Source organism: Dendrobates tinctorius, unplaced genomic scaffold (assembly GCF_039654945.1).
Source record: "Dendrobates tinctorius isolate UK_male_01 unplaced genomic scaffold, ASM3965494v1 ptg000136l, whole genome shotgun sequence".
Lineage (NCBI taxonomy): Eukaryota > Metazoa > Chordata > Amphibia > Anura > Dendrobatidae > Dendrobates > Dendrobates tinctorius.
The window spans coordinates 4,273,106-4,287,519 of record NW_027361804.1 but is presented as its reverse complement, the minus strand read 5'-3'; the positions used below and the strand labels follow the sequence as shown (position 1 = coordinate 4,287,519).

At 48.7% G+C, this 14,414-nt stretch overlaps 1 protein-coding gene across 2 annotated transcripts; it reads right to left on the bottom strand.

The window, feature by feature from the left end:
* Positions 1 to 6,858: 6,858 nt before the first annotated feature.
* On the bottom strand, positions 6,859 to 13,137 carry HDHD5 (haloacid dehalogenase like hydrolase domain containing 5). 2 transcript variants are annotated; one of them, XM_073544121.1, is made up of 9 exons: positions 12,989 to 13,137; positions 9,987 to 10,148; positions 9,660 to 9,863; positions 9,419 to 9,531; positions 9,191 to 9,284; positions 9,032 to 9,065; positions 8,714 to 8,888; positions 8,371 to 8,559; positions 6,859 to 8,287 (listed from the first exon to the last, which is right to left on the bottom strand). In XM_073544121.1, the coding sequence occupies exons 2-9, from the start codon at positions 10,113 to 10,115 to the stop codon at positions 7,960 to 7,962; spliced, it is 1,266 nt and encodes a 421-aa protein (XP_073400222.1). In that variant the 5' UTR covers positions 10,116 to 10,148; positions 12,989 to 13,137; the 3' UTR covers positions 6,859 to 7,959. The 2 variants fall into 2 exon arrangements, with proteins under 2 accessions (XP_073400222.1, XP_073400221.1); XM_073544120.1 differs by lacking the exon at positions 12,989 to 13,137 and adding an exon at positions 12,873 to 12,988.
* Positions 13,138 to 14,414: the final 1,277 nt, after the last annotated feature.

Genomic DNA, 14,414 nt, shown 5'->3' with positions numbered 1-14,414 from the left:
CACAGCGCCCACCGAGCTGGGCTGACAGGCGCGCGCCACCGCACCCCGCTGCCATCCTCTCCCCGTGGACCTCAGCCTCCTGACTGGACATCATCAGAGGGGGATCCCTCCGGAGGTACAGGCTCTGCCCCAAGCATCCGCCTGCAGGAAACAGGAAACCAAACTGGGGAGAGGTGCTGCCCCCTTCTTATGTCTCTGCTACAGGTTTCGTGTTTCCTGGGGGCGGATACCTTCTCTCATGTCTGCGGTGCTGTCATGGGGAAGGGAAAAAATAGATGCTAATAAAAGTAAAATTGAGACATCAGTAGGTTAAATGTTTTTGAATATCCATACTGAATCAGGAGCCCCATATAATGCTCCATACAGTTCATGATGGGCCCCATAAGATGCTCCACACAAAATACACTTCATATAATGCTACACAAAGGTTAATAATGGCCCCACATAAGATGCTCCATAGAATATGCCCCATAATATATTCCATAGATTATGCCCCATAGATTATGCCCCCATAAAATGCTCCATAGATTACACCCCATAAAATGCTCCATAGATTATGCCCCATAAAATGCTCCATTGTTTATGCCCCATAAAATGCTCCATAGATTATGCCCCCATAAAATGCTCCATAGATTATGCCCCCATAAAATGCTCCATAGATTATGCCCCCATAAAATGCTCCATAGATTATGCCCCCATAAAATGCTCCATAGATTATGCCCCCATAAAAAGCTCCATAGATTATGCCCCCATAAAATGCTCCATAGATTATGCCCCCATAAAATGCTCCATAGATTATGCCCCCATAAAAAGCTCCATAAATTATACCCCATAAAATGCTCCATAGATTATGCCCCCATAAAATGCTCCATAGATAACGCCCCCATATGCTGCCCCATTTGATGCTGAATAGATTATGTCCCCATTAAATGCTCCATAGATTATGCCCCCATAAGATGCTCCATAGATTATGCCCCCATATGCTGCCCCATAAAATGCTCCATAGATTATGGCCCCATAAAATGCTCCATAGATTATGCCCCCATAAAATACTCCATAGATTATGCCCCCATAAAATACTCCATAGATTATGCCCCCATAAAATACTCCATAGATTATGCCCCCATAAAATACTCCATAGATTATGCCCCCATAAAATACTCCATAGATTATACCCCATAAAATGCTCCATAGATTATACCCCATAAAATGCTCCATAGGTTATGCCCCATAAATTACTCCCCATAAGATGCTCCACAGATTATGCCCCCAAAAATGCTCCATAGATTATTCCCCATAAAATGCTCCATAGATTACGCCCCATAAAATGCTCCATAGATAACACCCCCATATGCTGCCCCATTTGATGCTGAATAGATTATGCCCCCATTAAATGCTCCATAGATTATGCCCCCATAAGATGCTCCATAGATTATGCCCCCATATGCTGCCCCATAAAATGCTCCATAGATTATGGCCCCATAAAATACTCCATAGATTATGCCCCCATAAAATGCTCCATAGATTCTGCCCCCATAAAATGCTCCATAGATTATGCCCCTATATAATACTCCATAGAATGGGCCCCGTATGCTGCTGCAAATAAATAAAAATTACATACTCACCTCTCGTCGCTGGGGGGCCAGGTGCCGGTGTCACCACTTCCTCAGGGCCCCGGCACCTGCGATCTTCACCTGTCCCCGGTCCATCGCTGCTCGCCACTGTCTGCCGGGTCTCTCTGTCAGTGACTGTTCAGGCAGAGGACGCGGCGCGCTCTAACTACATCATCGCGCCCTCTGCCTGAACGTCACTGACAGAGCAACGTGCAGCGATGGACCTGGGACAGGTGAATATCGCTTACACTTACCCCCTCCTGGCGCCGTCTCTGCAGCCCCTGCGTCTCCGGCAGCTCTTCCTTCAGCGGTCACGTGGTACCGCTCCTTAAAGTCATGAATATGCGCATATTCATGACTTTAATGAGTGGTACCACGTGACCGCTGAAGGAAGGCGTGAGAGAAGGGGGGCTGCAGAGACGTGCCGGGGGGTGGTGAAGTATGATCCGACGGCGGCAGGTGTCCCGCTAGTGATACTGTGCAAGGGCCTGGTACCACCAGCGGGTGCCATATTGGAATACCCATCACTTGGCTATTCCAATATGGTGGGCGGCGTACTTCCTGTGCGACGCAGTGGATTGTGGGATAGCGGCACATTCGCCGGAAGCTGTGACAGAGCCGATTGCCAATTATATATTAGATGGACGTGCTCTGCTCTAGGAAATGCCCCAGACATTATCCAGCAGGGGCAGGTATAATGCCTTCTTCAGGTTCTCTCCCAACACCAAGCAGTGATGGGCATCTGCTCTGTCCAAAGAGAAAGGGGTCATCTAATAACTGATGCCAATAAGAGCAGAGCGACTCCATCGATTCCTTTCTGCATGATGTGATTTTTCTCCTCAGAGCGGTGTACGGACACATACACTTACTATTGAGCCCTTACACATCTTTATGCACACGGCTTATGCCGGAGCTGCGCACTTCACAGTGGTCTTATGACCGATAGGTGTTGGAATCAGGACCTGTACCCCACTGATTGGAAGCAGATACAGCCCCTATAATAATAAAAATGTCTGTAAATGATTGGTACCTTGTAAATATATTTTTTAGAGTGGAGAGGACAGATATCTGTATAGTCTCTATCAACAGCTATGGCACCAACACCGAGACCGAAGAAAAATGATGATTTCACAGTCCATAGGGGACCTGAAGATCCAGTCTCCTAATCACTTATATCAGGACTTTTCAGCCACTAGGGATCACTTTCTCTTATGGGGACTTATGTTTTCTCTCTAAATCTTCCCCTCTTGGGCTTATCAGGAATTCTCACTTCTAGGTGGGGTTGAAATAAAACCCACCGCACTTTTTGTCTAGTGGCTGTCATAACATGCTCATTGAGGGGTGTGGGTCGGCATTTCCGCTTTGTACTTACATTAATTAAATAATTCTCTGGTCTCATGGGAATCGAACCCGCGACCTCTATCATTGCAGGTGACCATTAAAGCGATGAGCAACAGCCTCTGCTGACAACACTGGGAGGATTTTCAATATTTGAAGCTGCATTGCAGACTCTGGACGTACAGACAAATACTACTTGTACCCAGAGAAACATCTGTACATAGCAGTGTATTTATATGTCCCTGGATTTTAGAGGGAAAATTAAAAAAAAAAAAAATATTTTTTTTCCCTATACAATTACTAAAAAATTATGAAAAACAATTACAATAATGTCATTTTCACTTCGCTTCTTTTAAATAATAAACCTCACAAGTCAGCAAATAACATGGACATATTTGTGTCCCTGTAACGATCCGCACAACACAGCGATCACACTACTTATGGAGATCGATAAGCGGCGTAAAAAATGGCGTAATTGATTTTCTCTTTATAAAAATGTGGTAACGTAATGCTGAGGCTGTGGTCACACATTATTATTATGCATTTATATAGCGCCATTTATTCCATGGTGCTTTACATGTGAAAAGGGGAAATATAGACAAGTACAATAAACATGTGTAAGACAAGGGACGCACAAGTACATAAGGAGAGGGGACCCTGCCCGCGAGGGCTCACAGTCTACAGGGAGGGTGAGGATACAGTAGGAGAGGGTACAGCAGGTCGTGCGCTGGTTCAGTAGACCGAGGATCATTGCAGGCTGTAGGCTTATCGGTATAGTGTAAATAGTGTAAATGCTGGGTTATTAGTGTTGCTTTTTTCTGTATGATTTTTGCATTTTTAATTAACATGCTGTGGTTTAAGTACCCCTAACTACTGCTGTTAAAAGGCGTATCAGCTGTGGTTAAGGGGTTATAATGCTTGGAACAGCCGGCTTCTTTTAGCAATGACCTTTTGTGGCTTCTCCTCCTTGTGGAGTGTGTCAGTGACTGCCATCTGGACATCTGTCAGGTCAGCAGTCTTCCCCATGATTGTGGAGTGTGTCAGTGACTGCCTTCTGGACATCTGTCAGGTCAGCAGTCTTCCCCATGATTGTGGAGTGTGTCAGTGACTGCCTTCTGGACATCTGTCAGGTCAGCAGTCTTCCCCATGATTGTGGAGCTACTGAAACAGACTTAGGCTTAGGCTGCAGATTCACCGGCGTTTTTTTCTACGCGGAACCACAGGTAAAACCGCAGGTAAAGTGACCTGCGGTTTCACACCTCTACTATGTTTAAAGTGAGAAACCGCCAAAACAATTGACATGCTGCGGTTTGTAAACCGCGGAAAAAAACGCACCGTCAGAACAGCGTTTTTGAAAACCCATAGGGTTTCATTGTACTGTACTTGGTCTGCGGAACTGCTGTGTTTCCGCAGGGCCAAAACCGCTGCAGAAACGCAGCAGAATCCGCACCGTGTGCACACAGCCTAAGGGACCTTTATAAACACTTAGGAGCCTTTGCAGGTGTTTTTTGTTAATTATTCTAATTTACTGATATAATGACTTTTGGGTTCTCATTGGCTGTAAGCCATAATCATCAACATTACCAGAAATAAACCCGTGACATAGATCACTCTGTGTGTAATGACTCTATAGAATAGGAGAGTCACTTTTTGTATTGAAGAACTGAAATAAATTCCCTTTTTGATGATATTTTCATTTTGTGAGATGCACCTGTATATACAGACACACTAATTATATAGAGAGTTGTAAATGGTAAGTTCTATAAAAGGGATAAAGACAACAGACAGGACTATAAGGATCGGTATCTGGGGCAGTGGGGACCACAATGATCAGCGTTAGGACCAATTCTCGTTGACGCCTCAGAGATCTCAGTTATACATATACGTACATGTGTGAACAATACAAAATGACGGCACAGGACTTATTCCTACCAAAGACCATACTAAGGACCAGGGCACATTCATTACAGGTGGAAGAAACACGATTCCGGCAGTTAAACAGAAAAGGGTTCTTTACAGTTACAGCAGTCACAGTAGATTGCCGATAAGAGGTAGTAATGGCCGACACTATATATTGGCATGGACAGACGGGCCGTAGGCATTTATCACAATAAATGGTATTGTGGGTAATAAATAGTCTAGCGATAAATGTAGAACAGGAGAAAGGGAGAATATGATGGACAAGAGTCTTTTTTCACAGTGTAGGAGTCTTTTGAGAGCGGTAGCGCACAGTCAATCTTCTAGACTGCAGAGACCTCAGTGATCGCGGCCAGAGGTGCTGGGATTTCTGCACGAGGCTCCGACTCCAAGTCCCAGCAGGTCCGCCCATCCCCCAGCTACACCGTCTCCTGCATGTACAGTGATAATTTATTGCTGACACATCGGCTCTGACAGAACTGGGTCACCCCGATGTCGAATGTGGCCCCCCGGGGCTCCCACCTTCCCCTGATGTCATATGATGGCACCATAGACATTATCCCTCCTTAGCTTGTTTTACAGAGCTGAGGCTCTGCAGGTGGCCAGAACTTGCTGGGAGTTGTAGTTCTAACATAGTTAGTAAGGCCAAAAAAAGCCATTAGTCCATCCAGTTCAGCCTATAAAATTCTGTCAGAATAAATCCCCAGATCTCCGTCCTTCTAAAGAACCTAACAATAACTGTCAGATACAATATTGTTACGCTCCAGGAAGAAATCCAGGCCTCTCCTGAACCCCTCTTCTGAGTTCGCCATCACCACCTCCTCAGGCAGGGAATTCCAGATTCTCACTGCCCTAACAGTAAAGAATCCTCTTCTAAGTTGGTGGAGAAACCTTCTCTCCTCCAGACGCAGAGAATGCCCCCTTGTGACCGTCACCTTCCTTGGTATAAACAGATCCTCGGAGAGATATTTGTATTGTCCTCTTATATACTTATACATGGTTATTAGATCGCCCCTCAGTCGTCTTTTTTCTAGCCTAAATAATCCTAATTTTGCTAATCTCTCTGGGTATTGTAGTTCCCCCATCCCCTTTATTAATTTTGTTGCCCTCCTGTGTACCCGCTCTAGTTCCATTATATCCTTCCTGAGCACCGGTGCCTAAAACTGTACACAGTACTCCATGTGCGGTCTAACCAGGGATTTGTACAGAGGCAGTATAATGCTCTCATCACGTGTATCCAGACCTCTTTTAATGCATCCCATGATCCTGTGTGCCTTGGCAGCCGCTGCCTGGCACTATATCATTAACTAGGACCCCCAAGTCCTTCTCATGTCAGATTTACCCAGTGGTTTCCCGTTCAGTGTGTAATGGTGATATTGATTCCTTCATCCCATGTGTATAACCTTACATTTATCAATGTTAAACCGTATCTGCCACCTTTCGGTCCAAGTTTCCAACTTATTTTAGCACACGTGTGAATCCCGTAATAAAGGGTTAATTATATAGTAAAGATAAAGAGATTAGGGGCACATAACACCCATGGGTGGGAAAGGGGCTCGGACCCCTGAGAGATGTCGCTGGCTGAGACATCTGTCTCCTGTGGAGGAGTAAAGCTGCGATGGGGTCGTCCAAATATCAGGCCCTGTTTATAGCCCCCTTATGTGCAGACATCTCAGGACCACCAAATCTTTCCCAATCTTCTCCACAGCGGTGCGGACCTTCCCACGAGACAGATGCGGCATATTTTATGGCAAGAAAAAGCAAGCGGAAAATCCGCCGCGCACCTGACCGACCTGTGGAGTCTGTAAGCCAAACCTCCAACTCCTCAATTTCAATGACACCGACTGACTACGACTCCACCAAAATGGGCTCAGACTCCGACTCCACCGCCCTGCTGCGGAGGTGAATCCTCCATGGACGTGTCCGTCGTCTCCACAGGACGGTGGGCAACAATATCGGTTACAGTTCACACACAAGACCACGCGACAAGTCAGTATATATGGGGTTTAGTCTGTGTCTACAAAACAGTCAGGAGCCGTATCAAACATTCCGGATTATCAGACACATATCATACTGGATCACTATCACACAGTTGCTGGACAATCAGACGGCCAGTATCAATGATCCGGTAAAAAAAAAAAAAAAAAAAAAAGCAATAAATAATGGTTAAAACATATCGGGATGGAGGATCACAGAGCCCGGGGCTCAGTGACATCATCGGCGCTCACGTCCGCATGGTTCTGGTTATCGGGGCTCAATTACATCATCGGCGCTCACGTCCGCATGGTTCTGGTTATCGGGGCTCAATTACATCATCGGCGCTCACGTCTACATGGTTCTGGTTATCAGGGCTCAGTGACATCACCGGCGCTCACATCAGCATGGTTCTGGTTATCGGGGATCCGTGACATCACCGGCGCTCACGTCAGCATGGTTCTTGTTATCGGGGAATCAGTGACATCATTGGCGCTCACGTCAGCATGGTTCTGGTTATCGGGGCTCAGTGACATCATCGGCGCTCACGTCCACATTGTTCTGGTTTTGGGGCTCAATTACATCATCGGCGCTCACGTCCGCATGGTTCTGGTTATCGGGGCTCAGTGACATCACCGGCGCTCACGTCAGCATGGTTCTGGTTATCGGGGGATCAGTGACATCACCGGCGCTCAAGTCAGCATGGTTCTGGTTATCGGGGGATCAGTGACATCACCGGCGCTCACGTCAGCATGGTTCTGGTTATCGGGGAATCAGTGACATCACCGGCGCTCACGTCAGCATGGTTCTGGTTATCGGGGCTCAGCGACATCACCGGCGCTCACGTCAGCATGGTTCTGGTTATCGGGGATCAGTGACACCAATGGAACGCTGACATCCGGATGGTTCTGGTTATTGGGTCCCAGGGACGACATCAGCGCGCTGACATCCAGACGGTTCTGGTTATCAGGGCACAGTGACATCATCAGTGCACTCAAATCCGGATGGTTCTCGTTATCGGGGCACATAGACATCATCTCCGTGCTCACGTCCATATCTTTCTGGTTAGCCGCAGTTCAGTGACATCATTGGCACGCTAACATCCGGATGGTCCTGGTTATCGGGGCTCAGTGACATTATTGGCGCCCTCGCGTCCTGACCGCCATCCCTCTTTCTTCAGTATCAACTCCAAAGCTTCCCCCACATCCCGCACCACGTAGGACGCCTCCACCAGACTGGGGTCAAATTTAAAGTCCCGATGTCCATGGAAAACGGTCCGCGTCACGCTCTCCCGTAGGTCACTGGGCACGTCGCCCCCATTACTATACACCCCGGTGCACACCAAGACCGACTGACAGCTGTGTGGCCGCTGCGAGTCTCCTCTCCGACTCTGCAGACAGCGGTTATAAAGGTTGGCGCCGTATATGTCTGCCATGGGATTATCCCTAAAGCAGAAAAAGCAGGATAAGAAGCTGGGACAAAACACTGCAATTCCCACAATGCCGCTCACCATAGTCCTGCAACTCACCCAATAGCATAGAGCGTCTGAATGGAACTACTCCACCCATGCTCCCTCGCCTGGCTCAGAATTAGCTTCTCGGCAAATTCGTAGGTGACAGGGCTGGGTTTACCGATCAGTGCCTCATACCGCAGCTCTTGGCCTGTGATTTTATAGTATAATGTTTCCAGGCAGAGTAGAAACGTCCCGTGACCAAACCTGCAGCAAAAAAAAACAAAAGAGATGGGCTAGAAATGAGACCTCCAGCAAATGGCACCCTCTGGTGGTGGAAGAGCAGACTGCGCTCTCAGTGATCCCCTTAGACTTCGATGCCCTCTGCTGGCGACATTTATAACAGCGGTGCACTGCTGACCTAGGCATCTTTGCTTCCGCCATCCAGAGCAGATCCATATTACAGGCTAATATTGGGATTTGCGGATATGGCACCTGTGTCCTCCACTCCGCCGGCCTCCCTGCGCTCAGCAGGATATCCAGGATCAGCTGCAGACTCGTCTCCCAACGTACCGGCTCCCCCAACAAAACAACGGCTGCAAAGCGACAAGAGGGAGCTCCAATTACACCGATCAACCCCATGTAATGCAATTATAAATCTACAATTCTCTCATCCCTTTCAAGATCTCTAGACAACCCCTTTAAGAAAGATCCTATTGAGCTTTATTCTCCTCCTCACCTTCTATGGCTGGAAGCTTCCCGCCGACATCGATCTGCATAGAACAGAAATAGGATATATCTGCGTCAGTGGGACTTTTGCAAAAATCACAAACTCCCAGAAAATCAGTACAGTGGGGTACAATACAGGGGTAGCCATCACCATCAGATCTATACGTACAGCACCCCTCGGCCTCCGCTTCTCGTCCACCATGTCCAGCAGCGGGTACGCCTGCCTCACGGCGTCGATCGTCACCGCGTTCATAAAGCCGAGGCTGCGAAGTGTCAAGGAGATCATGCCGAAAGACATTCATAGGGACTGTGGTCAAGACGATACAGGGCCGACTATATCAGATCCCACAGGACGTTGAGTGAACCGCCAATAATGGGGCACGTCAGAGAAGGATACTCCTTGGCGACATCTTCCACCGGACCCTGACCGGACACGAGAACGCACTTATCCTGGAAGTGGTGGAACATCCGCAGCGGACTGTGCGACAGGATGACCTGCTCAGCGGAGACCTGCGGGGACGGCACCAAGAAGGTCGGGATGGGCTGGGGCTCCATAGCTACTTTTAGTGTATGTTCACACATTGCGTTTTTGCAGCAATTTTTCTGTGTATTTTTGCATGCGGTGGAGCATTTCTTACCTCCACCCCTAGCACCCGGCTCAGCTCAGTCGCCCTCTCCTGGCGCCGACAGTTACCTGCATTAGTCACAAACACAACGGGCATCGCCAGCTTCCCGCCACCGTCCAGTAATTTCCTGAAGGCTTCGGCAGCTCCAGGGATGGGATTTCTGCCCCTGACCAACACCCCATCTATGTCAAACAGCAGGCCGAAGTTCGGGGATGACTGACGAAAAGGGTTAAAACATGAATCAGGGCGAGTCCAGAGAGGTGGTACTGAAGCACCACGCCAACATTATAACCAGGGGGGGGGCACGAGTGATGGCAGATTGTGGGGGGAAGCACTTACATTAGACGCTGGTGATCCCCGCACTGCTGCAGGTGGCACAGCCGACAACGCTGCTCGCTGCCACCGGGGTAATGATGTGTGCTGCACCAGCCTGGAGAAAAAACGCTGCCAACCCACGAGGGCGGCCATCGTCAGCAATCAGCCGCACGGTGGGCAGAGAACCTGAAATGGGGGAAAAAATACATAGGGTCACATGTTACCGGCAGCACCATAACACTACACCGGCACTGCTATACTACCACACCCCCACAACAATTACACCACACCCCCAATACACCGGCACCGCTATACTACCACAACCCCACTACAACTACACCACACCGGCACTGCTATACTACCACACCCCCAACACACCGGCACCACTATACTATCACACCCCCACTACAATTACACCACACCCCTAATACACCGGCACCGCTATACTACCACACCCCCACTACATCTACACCACACACCCAATACACCGGCACCGCTATACTACCACACCCCCACTACAACTACACCACACCCCCAATACACCGGCACCACTATACTACCACACCCCCACTACAATTACACCACACCCCCAATACACCGGCACCGCTATACTACCACACCCCCACTACAACTACACCACACACCCAATACACCGGCACCGCTATACAACCACACCCCCACTACAACTACACCACACACCGGCACCGCTATACAACCACACCCCCACTACAATTACACCACACCGCCAATACACCGGCACCGCTATACTACCACACCCCCAATACACCGGCACCGCTATACTACCACACCCCCAATACACCGGCACCGCTATACTACAACACCCCCACTACACCGGCACCGCTATACTACAACACCCCCACTACAACTACACCACACCCCCCAATACACCGGCACCGCTATACTACCACATCCCCAATACACCGTCACCGCTATACTACCACACCCCTACTACAATTACACCACACCCCTATACTACCACACCCCCACTACAATTACCCTACACCCCCAATACACTGGCACCGCTATACTACCACACCCCCACTACAATTACACTACACCCCCAATACACCGGCACCGCTATACTACCACAACCCCACTGCAATTACACCACACCCCTATACTACCACACCCCCACTACAATTACCCTACACCCCCAATACACTGGCACTGCTATACTACCACACCCCCACTACAATTACACTACACCCCCAATACACCGGAACCGCTATACTACCACACCCCCACTACACCACACCGGCACCGCTATACTACCACATCCCCAATACACCGGCACCGCTATACTACCATCCCCCCACCACAACTACACCACACCACCAATACACCGGCACTGCTATACTACCACACCCCCAATACACCGACACTGCTATACTACCACACCCCCAATACACCGGCACTGCTATGCTACCACACCCCCACTACAATTACACTACACAACCAATACACCGGCACTGCTATACTACCACACCCCCAATACACCGACACTGCTATACTACCACACCCCCAATACACCGGCACTGCTATACTACCACACCCCCACTACAATTACACTACACAACCAATACACCGACACTGCTATACTACCACACCCCCAATACACCGGCACTGCTATGCTACCACACCCCCACTACAATTACACTACACAACCAATACACCGGCACTGCTATACTACCACACCCCCAATACACCGACACTGCTATACTACCACACCCCCAATACACCGGCACTGCTATACTACCACACCCCCAATACACTGGCACTGCTATAACACTGCACACCCATTATTAAGTTCTACTGAAGCCCCTGTGCCCACCATGTTTGCACGCCCCTGGCCACCATGTTTTGGCCGCCACGGCTGCACGCCCCTGGCCGCCACGGCTGCACGCCCCTGGCCGCCACGGCTGCACGCCCCTGGCCGCCATGTTTTGGCCGCCACGGCTGCACGCCCCTGGCCGCCATGTTTTGGCCGCCACGGCTGCAAGCCCCTGGCCGCCATGTTTTGGCCGCCACGGCTGCAAGCCCCTGGCCGCCATGTTTTGGCCGCCACGGCTGCAAGCCCCTGGCCGCCATGTTTTGGCCGCCACGGCTGCAAGCCCCTGGCCGCCATGTTTTGGCCGCCACGGCTGCACGCCCCTGGCCGCCATGTTTTGGCCGCCACGGCTGCACGCCCCTGGCCGCCATGTTTTGGCCTTCATGGTTGCACTCCCCTGGCCGCCATGTTTTGTCCTTCATGGTTGCACGCCCCTGGCCGCCATGTTTTGGCCTTCATGGTTGCACACCCCTGGCCGCCATGTTTTGGCCTTCATGGTTGCACGCCCCTGGCCGCCATGTTTTGGCCTTCATGGTTGCACTCCCCTGGCTGCCATGTTTTGGCCTTCATGGTTGCACTCCCCTGGCCGCCATGTTTTGGCCTTCATGGTTGCACGCCCCTGGCCGCCATGTTTTGGCCTTCATGGTTGCACGCCCCTGGCCGCCATGTTTTGTCCTTCATGGTTGCACGCCCCTGGCCGCCATGTTTTGGCCTTCATGGTTGCACACCCCTGGCCGCCATGTTTTGGCCTTCATGGTTGCACGCCCCTGGCCGCCATGTTTTGTCCTTCATGGTTGCACTCCCCTGGCTGCCATGTTTTGGCCTTCATGGTTGCACTCCCCTGGCCGCCATGTTTTGGCCTTCATGGTTGCACACACCGTGCAACAGAATCGCTATTTTCTGGCCACTTCACCTCCCAAAAAATTCGAGTAACAAATTGTACAGAAGCCAACATGGTGACGACAGTGAAAGAGATTAAAAAAACAAAAACAAGCCTTGACACAGCAAGACGAAGAGGGGCCCCGAGGGCCCCCACACACCAGGAGCCAGGACTGTCTCACCTGTACAGGTAACTTTCCCAGGGAGCCGCCACTGACCCTCACACACTGCACCCGTCAGCTTCCATGACAGCTACACTAAATTAAAAAAAAAAATACAACTCCCAGAATGCACTTACGGTAGAGCTCAGCGTATTCCGGCGCAGGGTCTGATGGGATATGAAGTCCAGAGGTGAACCAGTCTCATCAATCGATTTCCGGGATCTACAACTACTTCTAAAAGCTACCAGAAGCCATGACAAAGAGAAGAGAGAGAAATGGTATATAATCGGGTCACGACGACTCGGGATAACGTTGTGCCTCCATGTCTTCACAGATCTGAGGGTTGTTCTTTATCGGCGGCCATGTTTCTGAATACCACCCATCCTCACCATCAAAGAAGATTGTCTCACACAATATGGCTCCAGCGGCGGAGACAGAAGCTCACTGCTCACAGCGTCTTCTGCCGGGAGCGTGACGTCACCGCCTGAGGAGATTCTGATTTCCCTCATGTTCAGTCAGAAATGACACCTGAGGTAAAACGAAAGTAAAAACCTCCATATTGTGAGAGGCCAGTTCTTCTACTTGCCTTTATCTTATGAAATATTATGGCTTAACCCTTCTTTCAGAGCGATTTTTCATTTTTGCTCTTTTATATTTTTTCCTCTTATTTCAAGATCCATAACTTTTTTTTTTTTTTTTTTTTTTTTTAAATCTTTCCGCCTCCTTAGACACACGAGAATTTTTTTTTTTTTTTTTGCGGGACGACATGTAGTTTTCTACAACATCATTCATTCTGCCATATAATGTACTGAAAAACTACGGAAAAAATACAGTCATGGTAAAATGCTAAAAAAAAAATGCAATTCCGCCATATTTTTGAGTTTTGTTTTTGTTGTGTTCCCTGTGTGGTAAAAATGAGCTAGAATCGCGATCCTCCGCGTTAGTACGATCACGCCGATACCAAAAGTGTCGAGGTTTTTTTTATTTTACTGTATAAAAGATAAAAATCAGAAAATTGTAAAAAAAAAAAAAATGTAAAAAAAAAAAAATCAATACATTTGTTTATGTTTCCATTTTTTAAAACTTTTTTGCCGATGAGGCGGCTCTAGGGCTCAATTATTCCGTACTTTCTATAGCTACCATTAGATTTTTAGGGGAAGTGATAATTTTACTTTTCGGGACTTAACGTACAGAATAATATGTTTAGATGCATCGAACCTTTAAGGACTAACCATGAGTGGAGAAAAAGTTCTGGTGTTATCATTCATATTCTCTGAAAAAAGGTCAAGAAAGCAAAAATTCTGCCGGGGGTGTGTAAACTTTTGAGCACAACTGTATATATTTTAGAAACTTTTTTCATTAATTTTTACTTATTTTTCAAAATTTTTTTTTTTGTTTGTGGACATGAACCTACGATCGTAGGTTCTCTTGCCTTGTAACTTTGTCTATGTCCGACCACCGGAACAAGGCCAAAGCGTCTGAGAGGCTCTGTTTCTATAATTTCTGATGGGGATACGGAGCCAGCAAAGCTCAACGTCCCGTGGACGGAAACGGGAATAACCC

Coding starts and splice junctions, on each gene's coding strand:
- HDHD5 (XM_073544121.1), bottom strand. CDS start 10,115: ATGGCCGCCCTCGTGGGTTGGCAGCGTTTTTTCTCCAGGCTGGTGCAG. Junction 9,285..9,418: donor GTGGAAGATGTCGCCAAGGA/GTATCCTTCTCT, acceptor GACACTTCGCAG/CCTCGGCTTTATGAACGCGG. Junction 8,288..8,370: donor CAGACGCTCTATGCTATTGG/GTGAGTTGCAGG, acceptor TTTCTGCTTTAG/GGATAATCCCATGGCAGACA.